The 16840-nt window shown below is 34.8% G+C and overlaps 1 protein-coding gene and 1 long non-coding RNA gene across 6 annotated transcripts in view; one reads left to right on the top strand and one right to left on the bottom strand.

Moving 5' to 3' along the window:
- LOC120525145 (myosin-7) overlaps nt 1-13370 on the top strand; it is a 46060-nt gene extending 32690 nt beyond the window's left edge. For both annotated transcript variants that reach the window (XM_039747209.1, XM_039747219.1), the window contains exons 36-39: nt 69-173; nt 370-465; nt 7612-7746; nt 13242-13370. In XM_039747209.1, the coding sequence (XP_039603143.1) occupies nt 69-173; nt 370-465; nt 7612-7746; nt 13242-13262 (357 nt within the window). In that variant the 3' untranslated portion in view covers nt 13263-13370. The remainder of the gene's footprint in view (nt 1-68; nt 174-369; nt 466-7611; nt 7747-13241) is intronic.
- The window catches only part of LOC120525207, a 97673-nt gene continuing 80944 nt past the window's right edge, over nt 112-16840 (bottom strand). For 3 of the 4 annotated variants that reach the window (XR_005632905.1, XR_005632908.1, XR_005632904.1), the window contains one exon: nt 2323-9815. This is a non-coding gene — a long non-coding RNA (uncharacterized LOC120525207). Of the gene's footprint in view, nt 9816-16840 lie in introns of all 4 variants that reach the window. The other variant, XR_005632906.1, reaches the window with a different exon arrangement.

The raw sequence follows: 16840 nt of genomic DNA, 5'->3' as shown, positions 1-16840 counted from the left end.
TATCTGATTATTTTTTCCTGTTGCAGGTCTTTCTACAAAATAAAGACTTGTGGTTGTTGCTTCCATAGGTAAGGGAATTAGAAAACGAACTGGAAGCAGAGCAAAGAAAAAGCGCTGAAGCTGTGAAAGGAGCCAGGAAGTATGAGAGACGCATCAAGGAGCTTACCTACCAGGTATGACAAAATAATTTCCTTTAAATAAAAAAGCAGTTATAGAAACAAGTCAGTTTATTATTGGTATCTAAAGTTTGGAGTTTATTATTGGTGTCTGGGGTTTGAATTAATTTAATAAAGGGTTGTTATTGCTAGGCCTGTTGAAGTTCTAAGGTTAGCTTTTTAAAAGAAGACTTGATTTGAATGTGTCACACAGACAGAGGAGGACCGTAAGAACATGGCACGTCTGCAGGACTTGGTAGATAAGCTCCAGCTGAAGGTCAAGGCATACAAAAGAAGCTCAGAAGAGGCTGTAAGTATATTAGAATAATTACCAAAATATAAATATGGTTGCAATAAAAATATGGAATATTTTTAAATCCAAAATATACTGCACATTACTACATAAGAACACTATTATAGGCACAAATCAGACAGAAAAAAAACACATAAAAGGCACATAATTAAATTCGGGAACAAAAAATAAACATTAAAATAAATTTTAATGGCAGTGTACAAAAAGGAACATTCAACCACAAACATAAACGTTAATAAGTACTTCTTATTTATTAAAGCAGAGCTAATCCTTATTTTCAGAAATTTTTAATTGATTTCTGCTATTTCAAAATCTTTGCTAATCTAATTATAAAAGGCTCACATACAAACTCTATGAATTATGTAGTATAGTCTTTTATGGGTTTGATTCTTTTTATACTATGCAGCAGGTTAGGAAGACTAACATTGAGTATGTGATGGTTCAGAGAGAACCCAGTTCCTGTTTTTACTTTTCAGTCAGAGAAGACTACAGTACTCTAATGAATACTTATAAAATGGACCTTGACTGAATTTACAAATTGGCTGCTACTGAAAACATCACTTGTACTACCAAATATGTACATAATCCATTTTCTCACCTTTCTGTCCATTCACTCTATAAACCCACTTAATCCAATTCAGTGTCACAAAGAGCCAGAGCCTACCCTGGAGTATTAAAACATGAAGCAGAAATCATCCCTGGATGTGGCACCAATCCATACAAATTGCATTTCTGCACACACCCACTAACACCAGGCTGTTATAAAGCAATACTTTTGAAGGCATGGCATATTTGAGCTAATCCTGACAGCATATGATGAACAATAGAAATGCGATCTGGATGGAACCAAAGACTATTACATAGTATTCACATTTTGAGATGCCAATTGGCTTAACTGCATTTCTTTTGACTTGTGGGAGGAATCCAGTATCCCTGCAGGAAACCCAGGTGAACAAAGTGAGAACAACCCAACTCTATTCAAATGGTATCTAAGTTAAGAATCTAAAAGAACAAGTAGCGAAGCAACAGTTATCCAAATGTTTGTCCAACCACCCATTATATAATTTGTTTGATGCAATTCAAGGTCATGAAAATCATACAACTGGATGCAAAAAAAGAAGCAGTCCTGAAATGGGCACTAGTTCTTTGCAGACGGAATCACTGCTCCCTCCTAAAGATATTTCTTGTTATCATTCTTTAAATACACATAATCCAGTTTAAGATGTAGGCACATGTGACTCTGTAAATTAGTCTTATCCCAGTACTACTGGGTTCAAGTATAATTGCCATTTTCTAAAAATATTTGTATTTCTCTTTACATAGCAGAAACTTAATAATAAATGTATGCTACATACAATTCATCTGAGCATTTGAAAAACAAAGTATAAAGTTACTGGACAATAGAACTTGAAATCTAAGGTACTCAGCCCAAAGCTTAGTACTATAGTTTGACCAAGATACCATTAATTATCAAAATATTTGAGTCTGACTTATTAAGGTAAACATCAGTAAAGCAAACACATTTTATTGTTCATCATAGTTCTTGTGAATACTAGTAAACTTGTTATAAACACTTATAAATCTTTTCTATGCAATTCAAAAAAAAAAGACTGCTCTTCTGAAACTAACTTGACGTCTTCATCATTGACATAGAATGTCCTGTACAGGTATCCCTTCAGACTGGTGAGCAGATGGAAGTCTGACAGGCCAGGTTAAGAGAGCTGGATCAGTGTGGCACCCCTTTGAAGCCACAGTGTCACTGAGCAGGCTTTGCTACCCTTGCAGAGTGAACAGGAGCATTATCATAAAGTACAAAAAGGATAATGAACAACTTACCTGTTTTTATTTGTTTTGTTTTTTTTGCTGACTATAATGCCAATGCAAATCAGCATTATTTTGACCAGTTATGTGAGCTTTTTGAGGCATCTTATTAATATACATTACAACCTCAGCATCATAATGAAATGCATGCATGATCTTGTCATCATTGGTTTGGACCAGTAACTTATTTGATCTTGGAGAATTATCATACTTCCATTGTATCATTTGTTGATTGGTTTCTAGTAATGTATCTAATTTTCATCCCAAATCACGAAATTCTCATTAAATTTCTCTCAATTCAAATGGATCAGCTCAAGATTATATATATGTAACATTAGATATCATGAAGCTTCATTTCAGGAGTCAACAGCCCGGGCACAGAATATACAGAGATCTAGACTGTGTTTAATTTTCTTGAAAATGGACTCAGCTGGCCCATATTTAACAGTATACTATCTACAATACATGCTATCCCACACACCATTGCCTTTCAATTCCTTACTATGATTTGCTCTATTGTGGATAAAGGCCAGCCAGACATTTTCAGGAGACGTCCTGGTACACATTGACTAGACAAAAATTTATCTCTGAGGATGTATTTTTCTGTATCATTAGAAATTTTGAGATACCAAGATAATTCAGTTTACACTTCCCTGCATCCATGTTGGCTTGGTTCTGAAACAAGAAACTTTAACAATATACCACAAATGGTAGAAACTACTGACTGACATATTTAGAACACAGAAGAGCAAAATGGGCACTGCATGTTTTCTTTTTCAGTTTCAGGGCTCAAAACTTTCTAACCATTGCCTGCATAAATGAATAACTAGCAATATATCAAAGGCCCACGTAGCTGTGATCAGATGAATAAGCCATACGTAACCAGTGAGGAAGGAAGTGTACCAGTTCTAAAATACTTTGTGAATAGATTAATCTTCTGTATCATCGAAATTGCTGCATTATCCCAGAAGAATCTTTAGGAAAGTAATTTTAAAAGAACTGACAAATATAAAATAACTCACAGCCTCTCGTGATTTTTCTCGTGACAGACTTGAGTTAGTGTCATCTTGCGTGGATTTTCTTATTTGCTCCCTGCTGACGTCTTATCATTAATGTAAATATTGTTACTCACCATGGTATTTCAACGCGTTTGGTTCTTGAAGGTCTTCATTCGTCCGACTAGAGGTCTTACAACAATCCAGTGAAACACACCACAAAAACATAAGGTCGAGAGCGGTTCGTTTGATTAAGTTATGGAATTATGCTAGATAGCCTACTACCGATGAAGTTTACTCCAAAACAATTCAAAATTGTCAAACTAATGGACGAAGCACTCCTAAGAGATTCTCGTACCGCCACCGAGCCTCCTCCCGCCAAGCACAACAAACAGACAGCCAATCAGAGGGCAGAGGTGACCGCGCGCGCATCAAATCATACCCGGCGTCAGGCGCTTAGTGTTTGTGTCTGGACGTAAGATAAGCTTTCTTTCTCACTGTGTAAGAGAAATTGTTTGTGCATGATCAGTTTTAACCGATTAATTGGTATATAACTGTTGTTTTTCATTTTTAAGCGTTTATCCGAATTAAATAATAAGACGAAGGCATATTGTAATAGCTGTGGAAGATAAGACGTGTTTGTGAGTGCCCATTTAAATTTTCGACCATACAGTAATGGCATTATAAGTCAAGATGTGCACCCATTAAGATTCGAGGAATTTATTTTTGCATCTGATCGCAAAATAAAGCATGTTTGTCTCTACAGTCGCGCTTACATTGCTGATTGATTAGAGTGGTCTATGTGGGGAGACTGAAAGATACACCTTAGTAGACCATTTTTCAATCAAAGACATACTGATTTGGGATTTAACTTTTACTGTTAAGAAATGATGGGGGTTTAAGGGTTTGGTTGAGCAATTACTTTTTTTGGCCATATTTGTGAGCCGCAAACACCTCCTTCCTGATTCATTTTACAGAACCGTCCGCCTGTCAAATGGACAGGCAAAATATTACTTTACTAGTATATAATATTGTAACTAAGACTAATTTCTTCTTTAGTAATCCCCACAGCTTGTCCCCACTTAGGATCGAGTTGTCAGCGCTTCGGTAACTTGTGACACTTAACGACTAAGATGAACAGGGTAGAAAAAATACATTGAACGCTGTTATTTACAGAGAAAGCGAGCGCATTCACTTCACTACAATCGGAATGAACCTAAAACATTATCTACATATTAACTTATGAGGAAATGTCCTAAATGCTGATCGGGGCAGAATCAGATGTCTATGCATAGCGTCAAAGCAAGGGGGTTTAAATGGGAGGAGATAGGTGCACCCTGGAGCACACCCTCATCTACACCGCAACTCGTCCCCCTTGAAACATGCACAATGCCCACAGACTCCAGCATGGAGATCTTCAATTCCGGTCCTGGAGCAGTGCTGCAGCTGTTGGTTTTAATCCTACTGTAACCCTTTTCTTAATTAGTGACCAGTTTTTGCTGTTAATTAACTCTTTCGCCCTAACTGACTTACTATTTAAGCTTAAAGTTACTTTTTTTTTCTGCATTACCAGCCAAACAATAAAGAGCTACAAAATGAGTCAATACATGAACACCAACCTGTGTCAATCATAAAATATCTTAAAATAAAGAAAGGTAAAGGTCTCAGTAATGTTGATCTGTTCAGTCCAAAAAACATTTTGACAGTATTCTTAACACAAACAAGAAATCAACTTTTATAAATGTTTGCGGTGGCAGAACGGGAGCACCAACAAGCCATGGAATTGAATAAGGGGTTTAGTTAACAATAAAAATAGGCTTCTAATTAAGAAATTGCTGGAGTGAAATTCGGAGATTGAGGTCCTGTCTTAGATGATCATCATTTGGCTCACTTTATATCTCATTTCTGTTTAGGTGCCGTTTAAGGATGAAAAAATGAGTCAATTCACAGGACTAAATCTTAAAAATCAAGTCAATCTAAATGAAGGGAAAGGATTCTAATTAGCAGCAAAACCTCGTCAGTAATTAAATCAAAGATTAGAATGAAAACCTAATCTATATGATTGATAAGAGTGGTCTATGTGGGGAGACAGAAAAATACACCTTAGTAGACCATTTTCAATCAAAGACATACTGATTTGGGATTTAACTTTTACTGTTAAGAAATGATGGGGGTTTAAGGGTTTGGTTGAGCAATTACTTTTTTTGGCCATATTTGTGAGCCGCAAACACCTCCAACTACATTGCCTCTGTTGGGTTGCTCACTGTATATGGGTGCAGGAAAAAACTCTGTTGGAGCAGCACTCCAGGAAGGAGTTTCTGTATTTTCACCTTGTTTTGTGTTTTTTGTTTGTTCCTGATTTTGCTGTCTCATGGACTTACAGTTTCATCTTGAATTACATTTGTTTTAAGTTAGTTATCAGTATTCCATTATTATGGCAGTGCTGCTGGAAGCCCTCAAACTAATCAAGGGCCCATAGTAATTGATGTCTGCAGTTACTGTTGCTGTGCGCTGAGGAGAAGTATTCAACCTAGGGACCCTTCAGCTGTGCTATACTTTCATTGGGTGATGATGTATTACTGTTTTTTAAATTCAATTTCAGCTTAGTATGCAAAGAAGTACATAATAATTCACTATAAACAGACATACATATTTAAAAAAACAATACAAAATACTGTAAATTCTTATGAGGTTGGGCTAAAATGTGGTAGAATCATGATGATAGAAGATTCATCTGATTAAACCTTCTCAGTTGAGAATGAAGTAAAGAAAACAAAAACTCTATTTAACAGCATCGGAACAAAATAAACCTTTGGGGTCTACATCGTCCTTTGTTTCTCCTCACAGTAGTAATGATGGCAGCAGACAAATAAAGAAATATTTCAGACCTTTGGAAGTAGAAGTGGTAAATACAGTATCAGTTGTGCTATACAGCAAGATAGGTTATCAAAAGGGCAAAGAAAGAATGTAAAAGTTGCTGAAGGGAATAAAGGTGGCTGTGGGATTGAATTAGGGTAGCAAAGAAAATTAAAGCTGTAGTACTGATAAAAGGAAAAGGTGCTTCTTGAAAAATAGTTCCACAATTTAAAGGCAGTGGTTTTAAATCGAATTCTGTGTTGTTACCTTTACTTTCCTCTTTTTAGTTTTACAATCAGAATGTATTGAAAGCATACATTGTATCAGGTTTGTAGATATTTCAGCATCATTATGCTTTTCCAATGTTTTTAGAATTGCAAAGAAATTTCCTGTACCTTCCCTTTCTTTTCCATCTTATTCCACTGTTACTCACAGTGGTACTGTCAGTGTAGTCCAGCTGTTTATTTGTAAGTAGCCATCCCCATCTCTCCTACTTACTGGCTGGTATCTTTTTTGTAGTTATTATCCACCTGCACACTGATAAATTACCACTCATGTCGATATTTTCTTTATAGTTTATTTCTTGCTTGCCCCAGTTTTTTATTTGTGATACTTACTATTTTTCACCCTCTACCTCCAATTTCTTTTATTTTATCAAGAGGTTCACAATCCCAAATCATACAAATTCTTTACATTAAACTTTCAAAATTCCGTATATTTTGATAACCTTCTTTTGTGTATTGTCAGCTTTGTTGATAATCTGTAATGTACACATATATTTATTTGTGCTTTTCGTGTCTTTCCTTGCCATGCAAACCTTATGTTATGTTATCTTTTCCCTGATATTTTACCCAATATTATCCTTGACTATAAATCCCAGCATGTATTTCTACTTTCTTACAATGTTTTTTTTTTATTTTGGTTTGCTCCACTTAAATACAAAGATCTTTCTAGAAGTGACCTGTATACTTGTTATCATTAATCTGCTTTTTAATTAAATACTCTAACAATTGTGCTGCTTTTTATCCTCTATTTGCTGGTAAATTCATAGGTACTATTAATTCGCACAGACCTGGGCACCTTTTCTTCTTTCACTAGTACTTATCTCGTCACTACATAGGCAATCAGTGTTTAAAAACTGCTAGGTTAAGAACAACTCACATTGAGGAAGTTAAAAATTTGATGAAAACAGTAAAATAAATTTTTTAAAAATGCATCTTTCTTCTTTTTCTTATGCATTTCTGAAACTGCTAACATACTGAACTGTGTAGGCTAATAATTATCTTTCACCATACCAACAAAAATGCAGTACTAATGTTTTTAGCAAATACAGTATTATCAAAGACTGATTACAAAATATAATAATTTTAAAAGCAGTTGTATTATGACAGAATTGACATGTCATGTGTCAAAATTTGGAATTACTTTCTATTTCAAATACCTGCTCAATACTGTACTTTTTTTCTTTCAGGAGGAGCAAGCCAATACAAACCTGGCTAAGTTCAGAAAGCTGCAGCATGAACTGGATGAGGCCGAAGAGAGAGCTGACATTGCAGAGTCACAGGTCAACAAATTGCGAGCCAAAAGCCGAGATATTGGTGCAAAGGTCAGTCTCTTTTAGCTTAAAGTGTCATTAAAGCAGGATGTGATCAAGCTGTAAAGTTCAAGTGTCACATTTCTTGCAGGATGCACCTGCTTTCAGAAAAATAAAATACCTGTTAGAAGTTAGATTTTTATTTTGATAATTTATTTATTTATTTATTTTACAATGATATGGCTGTGGTTTGGAGAGGTAGCATATAACAATGTTTTAATTTATGAATGGTGATTCTTTCTTGAAATTCCACTAGCAGGTGTGGTCTGTTTTCTTGCATATTGTACAGTAGCTGAGTTAAGGTTATAATGATTAAAATCTGGCTTATGGATTATCTTTTCAATGCAACACTAGTTAATGAGTTTTCTTTTAAACCATAACAAAGCTAGTGAATACTACATGCATAAAAACACACAATATATGTATGTGCCATATGGAAAAATATATGTGTATGCGTCTCTGTATATATAAATATGTGTGTGTGTCTGTGTACTGTTTTACACACAATCATTGCAACAACCTTTGTTTATATTGTACTGTACATGTATGATAGAAAAAAGGTACAGTACTTGCTTCAATGTTGCGTAAAACTGCATATTAATATGTCACTGAAGGTTTAATGTTCTCTATTTGGAAATATGTAGACTATAGTTCATATACTGTATGTTAGTAGGTTAATATCCAAAATTTTCCTAAATTTTTGTTCATAGGGTACTCATTTGAAGTACTGTCCATTTTAAATAGTGTGAAAATATTAAAACTAACCATATTCTATTTCAAAATATGTTTTCATCTGTTTCAACCATTTTTCCTGTATTGATTTTACTTAAATGTGATTGTGTAATCAGTGTTACAAAGAAGCAAATATCAAATTTATACAGTCCATTTACGTTGTAATGAGCATATACATCAAGTGATTGAGCATGAACATATTTAAATTTGTAGTAGCATAGATTAATAAGAATTAACTTAATTTCAGACAATAGCTTATTATACACATGTACATACAGAACCACACATTCAAGATTATAAAAATAAGAAATCAGAAATCACCTATCCCCCTTTTCTCAGTAAAGCTGCCATAGTTTCAGTGTTATCCAGTCTTCAGATATGTTGTTGTTTTCTGGTCATGTCTATTTTTTTACCCTCAAAGATAGCCAGAATAATATTAGCTTTATTTCAATTTCAAAAATCACAAAAATACGCACAATGTGTACAACTCTCATTGATACTGTTTACAGGGATAGATCCTCTCAGTTCTTTAGATTCATTAGCTCAAGAGAGAATGTTCCTTTTCTGTGTAATATACCATTTAATTCAATTGAATTAGTAAACATAATTTGTTTATTAACATATTCAAGTGATGATGGGCAGTTTAGTTATTCTTCTCATTGTTTTATAGCTGAAAACCTGTGAAAGCACCCAGACAACATAATCAGTGAAGAGTGCTATACAAACTAATTTGAATCAAATAGCTAATACTGTAGGCAATCAGAAGTTCTAAAAATCTGAAGCATTATACTTGAGCTATCTTCCTGGTAATGTCATGTCTTAGAACACCCTGCTTTCCTGATTAAGCAGATACTTTAAAAAGAGCAGGATCAGCACCCTAAAGTGAATACTGGTGGTTCCTGTTTAAGGCTGGGATTCATAAGCTCAGTCATCAGCCTGTTTCTTTGCAGTGTATTAACTATACTGCATATTGTAGTAGTTGTTATATTACCACATGTGAAGTCAAATTTCTGCAGGCATAGAAACGTTAAATCTCTTTTTTTAATTCATACCGTACAGATTCGTTATAATCTACTATCCTCAGTCAGTGATATTTGGCTCTTAGTCACCTCATTTCCTAAGTGATGGAGGATGAATACATTGGCATTCCAGTGTTATCTTGACCTCTAGTGTCTCAGATTTCAAGTGTAGTGATCTATATTCAACATTTTCTGCATTGTTATTTATATTCTGGTGTTCAGTATTATACTTACTTTCCCAGTGAGATCTCTAAAGTATACAAAACAGTTCAGTCTTACCTGCTTTTCATCTGATTTGTCGCCATATTGTAGATGAAGATAAGGAATAGTCTGTAACAGAGTGTACAGTATACAATTATTCTGCAAGTATGGGGAGTTCTGACATTTGTTTGAATGAAAAAGAAATGTATTCTAATAGCACATGCATACCAAGATACTTTTCAACAGATTGCGATCTCAAAAGCTTAATAATGGTGCACAGATTCTTACTCCAATTGCTCAACTAAAACTAAAAAGAAAGCTTAAATGCCTGTACTGAATTGAGAATTCTCAAACTAATTTAATCACAGAGAAAGTGAAGAAATAAGAAACCTGAGTCAACCTCATATTCACCTGCACTGTTTACAAGAAACTCGGTCTGCTGCCATCCTGATTGGGCAATAATCATAGTAGCAATAGCCACAATAAAGATATGCAGGCAAAAGAGAATTATAAGTTTGTTAAAATGAAAAATGTGATTTAAAGCATCATTGGATTTTTTTCATGGTTAATTAATATATATATATAATATATAATATATATATTATTTGAGAACAGACTAATGTTCAACATATTTTGCTTTTGCATCAAAGTTTAACAATTTAGTGCAAGGCAGCAAGTTAATAGTCAACATATAATTCAGTCAGTCATTTTCCAACCTGCTATAATCTAACATAGGGTCACGGGGTCTTCTGGAGCCAATACCGGCCAGCACAGGGCACAAGGCAGGAATAAATCCCGGGCAGAGTGCCAGCCTACTGCAGGGCACACACCAAGCACACACTAGGGATAATTTAGGATCGACAATTCACCTAACCTGCATGTCTTTGGACTGTGGGAGGAAACTGGAGCACCTGGAGGAAACCCACGCAGACATGGGAAGAACATGCAAACTCCATGCAGGGAGGACCCAGGAAGCGAGCCCAGGTCTCCTTACTGCGAGGCAGCAGCGCTACCACTGCACCACCATACCACCCATACATATAGCGTAATTCATTGCTACATAATTTATGCAAACCCAATACACATCTGTATACATTGAAAAAAATTTAAAATATTAAATATTCCAATGTCAGTTGTTGGTTGACAGCCTTAAAACAGACATGGGAGCTCTTTTCTTAAGGACTCGGCCAGATCAGATTATGTGTTTTGTGCTGTACTGTAACTGAATGTTCCAAACCTTACATGGAGAATACTGGGATACTTGAAATTCAGGTATGCTATTAATACAAAATAAATAGGATAGATGCATCAAGTGTTTAATGGAATTAGGTGTAACACACTGACATTTTTGCCTAAGAGGAGTTTTCAGCTTTTATTAAAAAAGGACTAGATTACAATATATCTCACAACTGAATCACAATACTTAATAAAGTGCATAACATAAAAATAATCTTATTATTATAGGCTAATCTAGTATTATGATAATGTCATATTATGAGGATCTTGACAATTCCCACCACAATTAATCAATGTTCTTTTTATATCTCAAAGTCTAGAATAATAAATCTCTAATAAAAATCAATACTTAAGCACTTAGAGTAAAATTTAATTAATCAAGCAATTCAGTCTGGCTCTTAAATTATTCAAATGTAAAGTTATTTCACAAAAGGTTGTTTTACTTTAACACTTTAGCTATAATGTTTTATGTTTATAGGTTTCAGTCTTGAGTGTTACAAGGACTTTACATTAAAGACAGTATCTTATGTTAAACTACATACCTTGGTATAATTTGAAAAATTAGCTTCACTTTGTAGATATGAGATGCTCCTTCCATAGAGATGTATGGAAAGGATGGAGAATGGCATCCGCACTTGCCATTTTTAGTTTTCTGAGGATTCTGTCATTATTTTCCAAGAGTTAAGGGTAGTGAGTTAGTGAATGAGTCTTTGTTTCTCTTAAACACAGCATTTCACCTGTCCCCTATGGTGGGACAAATGACAGAGCTTTCAAAAAATTGGGAGACGTGGTTAATAATAATTTATAGTATTTATTTATTTAAAAATTTGCGAAACAGTTGACCATACCATGTGGTGAATGCATCCTTGCCTAGCCACTGAAATTATGTCTAAAATGCAGAGTATTGTGTACAACTTACTGCTGATTTTTTCAATAAAGTCCAAGATAAAGGAGCTCTTTTATCTAGGCTGCTGATGTGACTTTTTTCTGTTGTCAGTGTGTTTGTCTGTAAAGGACTATACCATTTGGTTAAGGTACCAACTGGAATGAAGACTGTTTATACTCTGTTAATGTCTTAAATGAACAATTTTATCAGACTGTTAAGAAAGGGGGGATACTACATACCTGAATTTCTTATTGTTACTTTTAAAAGTTTAAACAATCAACAACAGACATAGATCAGGTCCTATAAAAACATTAAAAAAATCAACTTGCATTCTATCCTCCCCATTTTCTATTAATCTGATGCTAAAATAATAATAATAATAATAATTCTTTACATTTATATAGCTTTTCTCTCACTACTGAAAGCACTCTCCACTCAGGGAGGATCTGAGAAATGAACCCGCATCTCCTTACCGCAAAGCAGCAGCGCTACCTAGGCTTCAGCACTGTACTGGATCTACAATTATCTGTGTGAAAAACAATTGGATAAAGCGCTTTCTAAATTGGGTACCAGGTGTAACACCATATTCTTATCACTGAACTAATTTTCAGAGTAAAGTAAGAATTGGCATCAACATTATTTCTTCACCTTGTAGTTTTAAGCATTTCAAATGCAGTAAGTCTAAGATTCAAGTCGTATTCAATTTGTATAGTTGTGCATACATTCTATGCATGTTATAGAGATAATAATTGGATTAAATGGAAACTACAATTATGGCAAACTCCCTGAAAAAGTAATTTTCCACAAATATATTTGTCATATTGGAACCTGGCCATCTTTTCTGATTCCTCATTCTGTTTTATAAAACCTTTTAAATTTTAGAATACCATTTACTGGTTTTACTCATATAGTGCATTGTATGTTGATCTTTTGAATATTCGTGTCACCAGACCCAGTTGAGTTACACAATTTCAGTACACACTCCTTACTAAATCTGCAATAATTTCCTCATAAACATTTTGGTGAGTTCCTTACTGAAAGTTCCAGCTAGCATAGTTTCACAAGGCATTTGTCTTTTAAACATTTTGCCTCATCCCTATACTGGATGCTGTTCCTTGATATGCTACACACGACATATTCTTTTTGATTTGTTGCAATACAATTTAGTGTTCATTTTGTTCTTCATATCTCTCTGTTCCCTCTCTATTGTACTTTTTTGTTTGAAAAATCTGCAGTCTTCCTTATTATTTCTTTTTAGTCCCCTTAATAATTTTCATACATCTCTTTGTGGTTTGTGTGACTGTACTATATGTATTAATGAACCTACTTTCACCTCTTCCAGGGCTATGGCACTGCTACACTAATAAACTCTAAACTTCATAACTGCTAAGCTTCCATTTCCTTCTTACCACTATTCTTTCTTTTCCTTACAGAAAGGGCTGGATGAAGAGTGAAGCTCTTACAAGGACCTTTCTGAGCAGTCTTGTGTGGTTTAGTTGTCCTTCTATGCTCTGTCTTTCCCCTTTCCTGTATACTCAGAAGAATAAAGTATTTTAAAATCAATGCTCCTTTGTTGAGTTATCTTTGGTTAATTCAGTGCATTAACTTTTCTGTCATAAAAAATACCATCAACCTCAATATAGCATTACATAAATTAGGTAGTGTTAAGATCAAGTAATGTTAATACTGTAGAATAACAGGAAAAACACATGCTATGAAATTTCATTCACAATTTTTAATGGTATGAGAGAAGAAATAAAAAATGGTTCAATTTCAAATGATAACCAGCTGTGAAAAATCATAATGACAACAATTTATATTTAAACTCTGAAGATAATAGTTATATCTATGCTGCTCATCTTATATACACTCATTAGAAATCTATTGTTTCCAAAACTTGTGTCACCTTTCTTATGGTAAGCTTTCTTTGTTAAAGCTGTTTTGTGAAATTCTTCCCCTACCTGTCTAGGCCCTCAAGTCTCATTTTTAAAAACTAAGAGGTTCACCCAGCATCCTTGGTAGGAATTGTTTTGTTTTTCAATAACAAATCATTACTCTTTTAGTTTTTACTTTAATTTTCACCAAAGATTTTGCTTTAAATACATAAAAAGCCCAACTCTACATGTATTTTGTGAACATTTTACTCTATAGACTTTGAAATTATTCCTTTCTCAAATTTTGTTTACTTGGTAAATACTCTTGGTAGCCTACCCCCAGGAACAACATATGATGTCACCATTAAAAAAGCATGATAGATATGTCAAGTTGTTGGCTTAATCCACGCCAGGGTCATGGGGGTGTGCTGTAGCCTATTGCAGCTAGCACAGGGAGCCAGGCAGGAACAAACCTCGAACAAGGCGCCAGACCATCGCAGGGCAAATAAACACACATACATATCTACACACCATGACCAATTTAGTGTTGCCAATTCACCTAACCTGCATGTTTTTGGACAATGGTAGGAAACCATAGCACCCAGAAGAAACCCACACAGACATGAGGAGAACATGCAAACCCCTCGCAGGAAGGACTTCAGACTCCAACTTTGGTTTCCTTACTGTGAGGCATTACTGCACTACTGCACCACTGCATAACAGACATGGAAGCACATATGTTTATGTAAAATATATTCTGTACTGTACATACTGTATATATTGTACAACATTGTAAAGATAGTGTGTGTGTACACATGCAAATAAATCTGAGCAAAACATGCCTCAGGAAATTTCATGTCATCAAATTATTATCATATGACTACCATATAAATGAGTAATTTTAACATCTTTTGATTTTTGTTGTTCAATTTGTTTTTTCTCATTCTTCTATTATCCATCACTTTATTTAATGTAAACCCAAACACAATGAATTTCTGACTTATTTAATATAATTGTAATACTTTGAATCTAAATATTTATCTAATCCACTGCTTTAGAAAATAAATCAGTCTACACTTTTCTTTAACCAGCGGAAGTCTACTGAAGCTGACTGAGGTGCTTAGCCTTACATTTGTTGCTACATCGATTCTGTTTACAATCTCAAGGCCACAGTTAATATTGCTCTTTCACAGTATATGGGAGTTACTTCACATGACAAAGTTTATATCACTGCTCTGTAAACCCATCTTTGTTAAAGACCCATTACACTATACAATTTTTCTAGCAATTTTCAGTGATAGTCTCAATTTACATAGTTTAAGTAAATTGAAGGCAGTCACTGCACCCTCATTTGACTCCCAGTCATGTAATTTGACATCCCCAGGAAAACAGTCACAGCAGTCTGCGACTTGCCCTGGTAAAATCAAACAGTTTTCATTTTATCTTAATTATTAGGTGTGGCTTCTGTGTTTTAGACAGTTGACAATTAATTAACACAGAAGTATGTTGCATACAATGCAGCTGCAAGGAAAAAGTAAAGCAGGTGTTTTAGCATGTGCAAACAGAACAGAGGTTTGTCTCTTCAATGTATCTTGATTTCATACCATGATAGAAAGAGAAAAAAAGACATGCCAAGGCTGGCTGAACTTGTCATGCTTAGAAAACTTTCATACAGCCTCTAATGCACACATGCAGCATGTTATTTGGCTATCAAAGTGCTGTGAGCTTATGATACTTTGAGACTTTGAAAATGTACTAAAAAGTCAGGAGGCAGTGGTTTAATCCACCATCCCTACTCATATAATTTGATATCCGCAAGGCATTGAGATCCAACAAATGTAGTCACTAAGTTTGACAAGCTCTCTGACTCAAAGGTCTATAGTGTGCCTCCTGCTGAACTTTTGGTTTGGTTTAGGTTTATTTGTCATATATAGGTTAGCACAGGGTCAACATACAATAAAAATGTGTATGACGAGAAAAACGAGTCACTCAGCCTAGATCCAATAAAGCTAAAAAATAATTAAAAATAATTTTAAAAAATTTAAAAAATTAAAATAGACTAGCTATATAAAATAAAATGTGTACATTTAAAAAAATTTTTTGAAACCATCTTTGAATGATATATGACATTCTCAGGCCTCTCTGTGCCACTGGTATGATTGACTATTGAATTAATTTAAAGATATTGTGAACTATTAATGATGAAAGTTTGAGGAGTAAATTATTCTAGAGCGTCTATTCTAGAACAGTAACTTCATAAAATACATCCTGTTCTTAGCAGGAAAATAATATTATTGTTTGAGGAGTGTGGTCTGCCTCCTGCTTCTTTAAGTCTTTCATCAGCTTTTTGGTTTTATGATATTACGTGAGAGATCTAAACCACTGTCTGACTGGGCAACCATGAGCAAGTATCTCCAACCTGCCACTCAGTTATTTAAAATATTTTAGAATCATAATGTTTATTGTCATTATTTTCTAGATTCCTTTACATAAGGTCTACGTACATTATACTTACATGTTAAATATCTGTATGTATAAAATGGTTAGGGTTGTCCATCCCTTGTAAAATTTTGCAAAGCACTGGGCCTTGAACCTTGACCTTAATCAAGAGCTTATGACATGATACTTGTAACACAACCCACGATTTGGAGTTGCAGGCTACCTTGGCCACATAGCTGGGCATAGAGTGTCTGACAGGAAAAAACAGTTGCACACATACATGGCTGACAGGAAAGAATAATAATAATAATAATAAATAATAATAATACTTTGCATTTATATAGCGCTTTTCTCACTACTCAAAGCGCTCAGCAATTGCAGGCTAAGGGCCTTGCTCAAGGGCCCAACAGAGCAGAGTCCCTATTGGCATTTACGGGATTCGAACCGGCAACCTTCCGATTGCCAGTGCAGATCTACACAGACATCTGCTGACAGTGAAGCAGATCTGATCTTTTTTATTACAAACACAAGTCATACACTCCACGCAGTAAAGGAAGTCTTACAAATCTCACAACTTGGAGGTGTGGACTACTTCAGCCCAATTTTTGGGCTTGGGTCCTTCTCATGGAAAGCAGTGGTATGGAAGACAAGAAAACAGTATTGGCGTGGTCATGCAGAAATGAACTGTGGCAAAACCTGCTGATGTGGAAGTACATTGC

Source organism: Polypterus senegalus, chromosome 1 (assembly GCF_016835505.1).
Source record: "Polypterus senegalus isolate Bchr_013 chromosome 1, ASM1683550v1, whole genome shotgun sequence".
NCBI classification, from domain to species: Eukaryota; Metazoa; Chordata; class Cladistia; order Polypteriformes; family Polypteridae; genus Polypterus; species Polypterus senegalus.
This window is presented reverse-complemented; position numbering and strand designations above follow the sequence as displayed.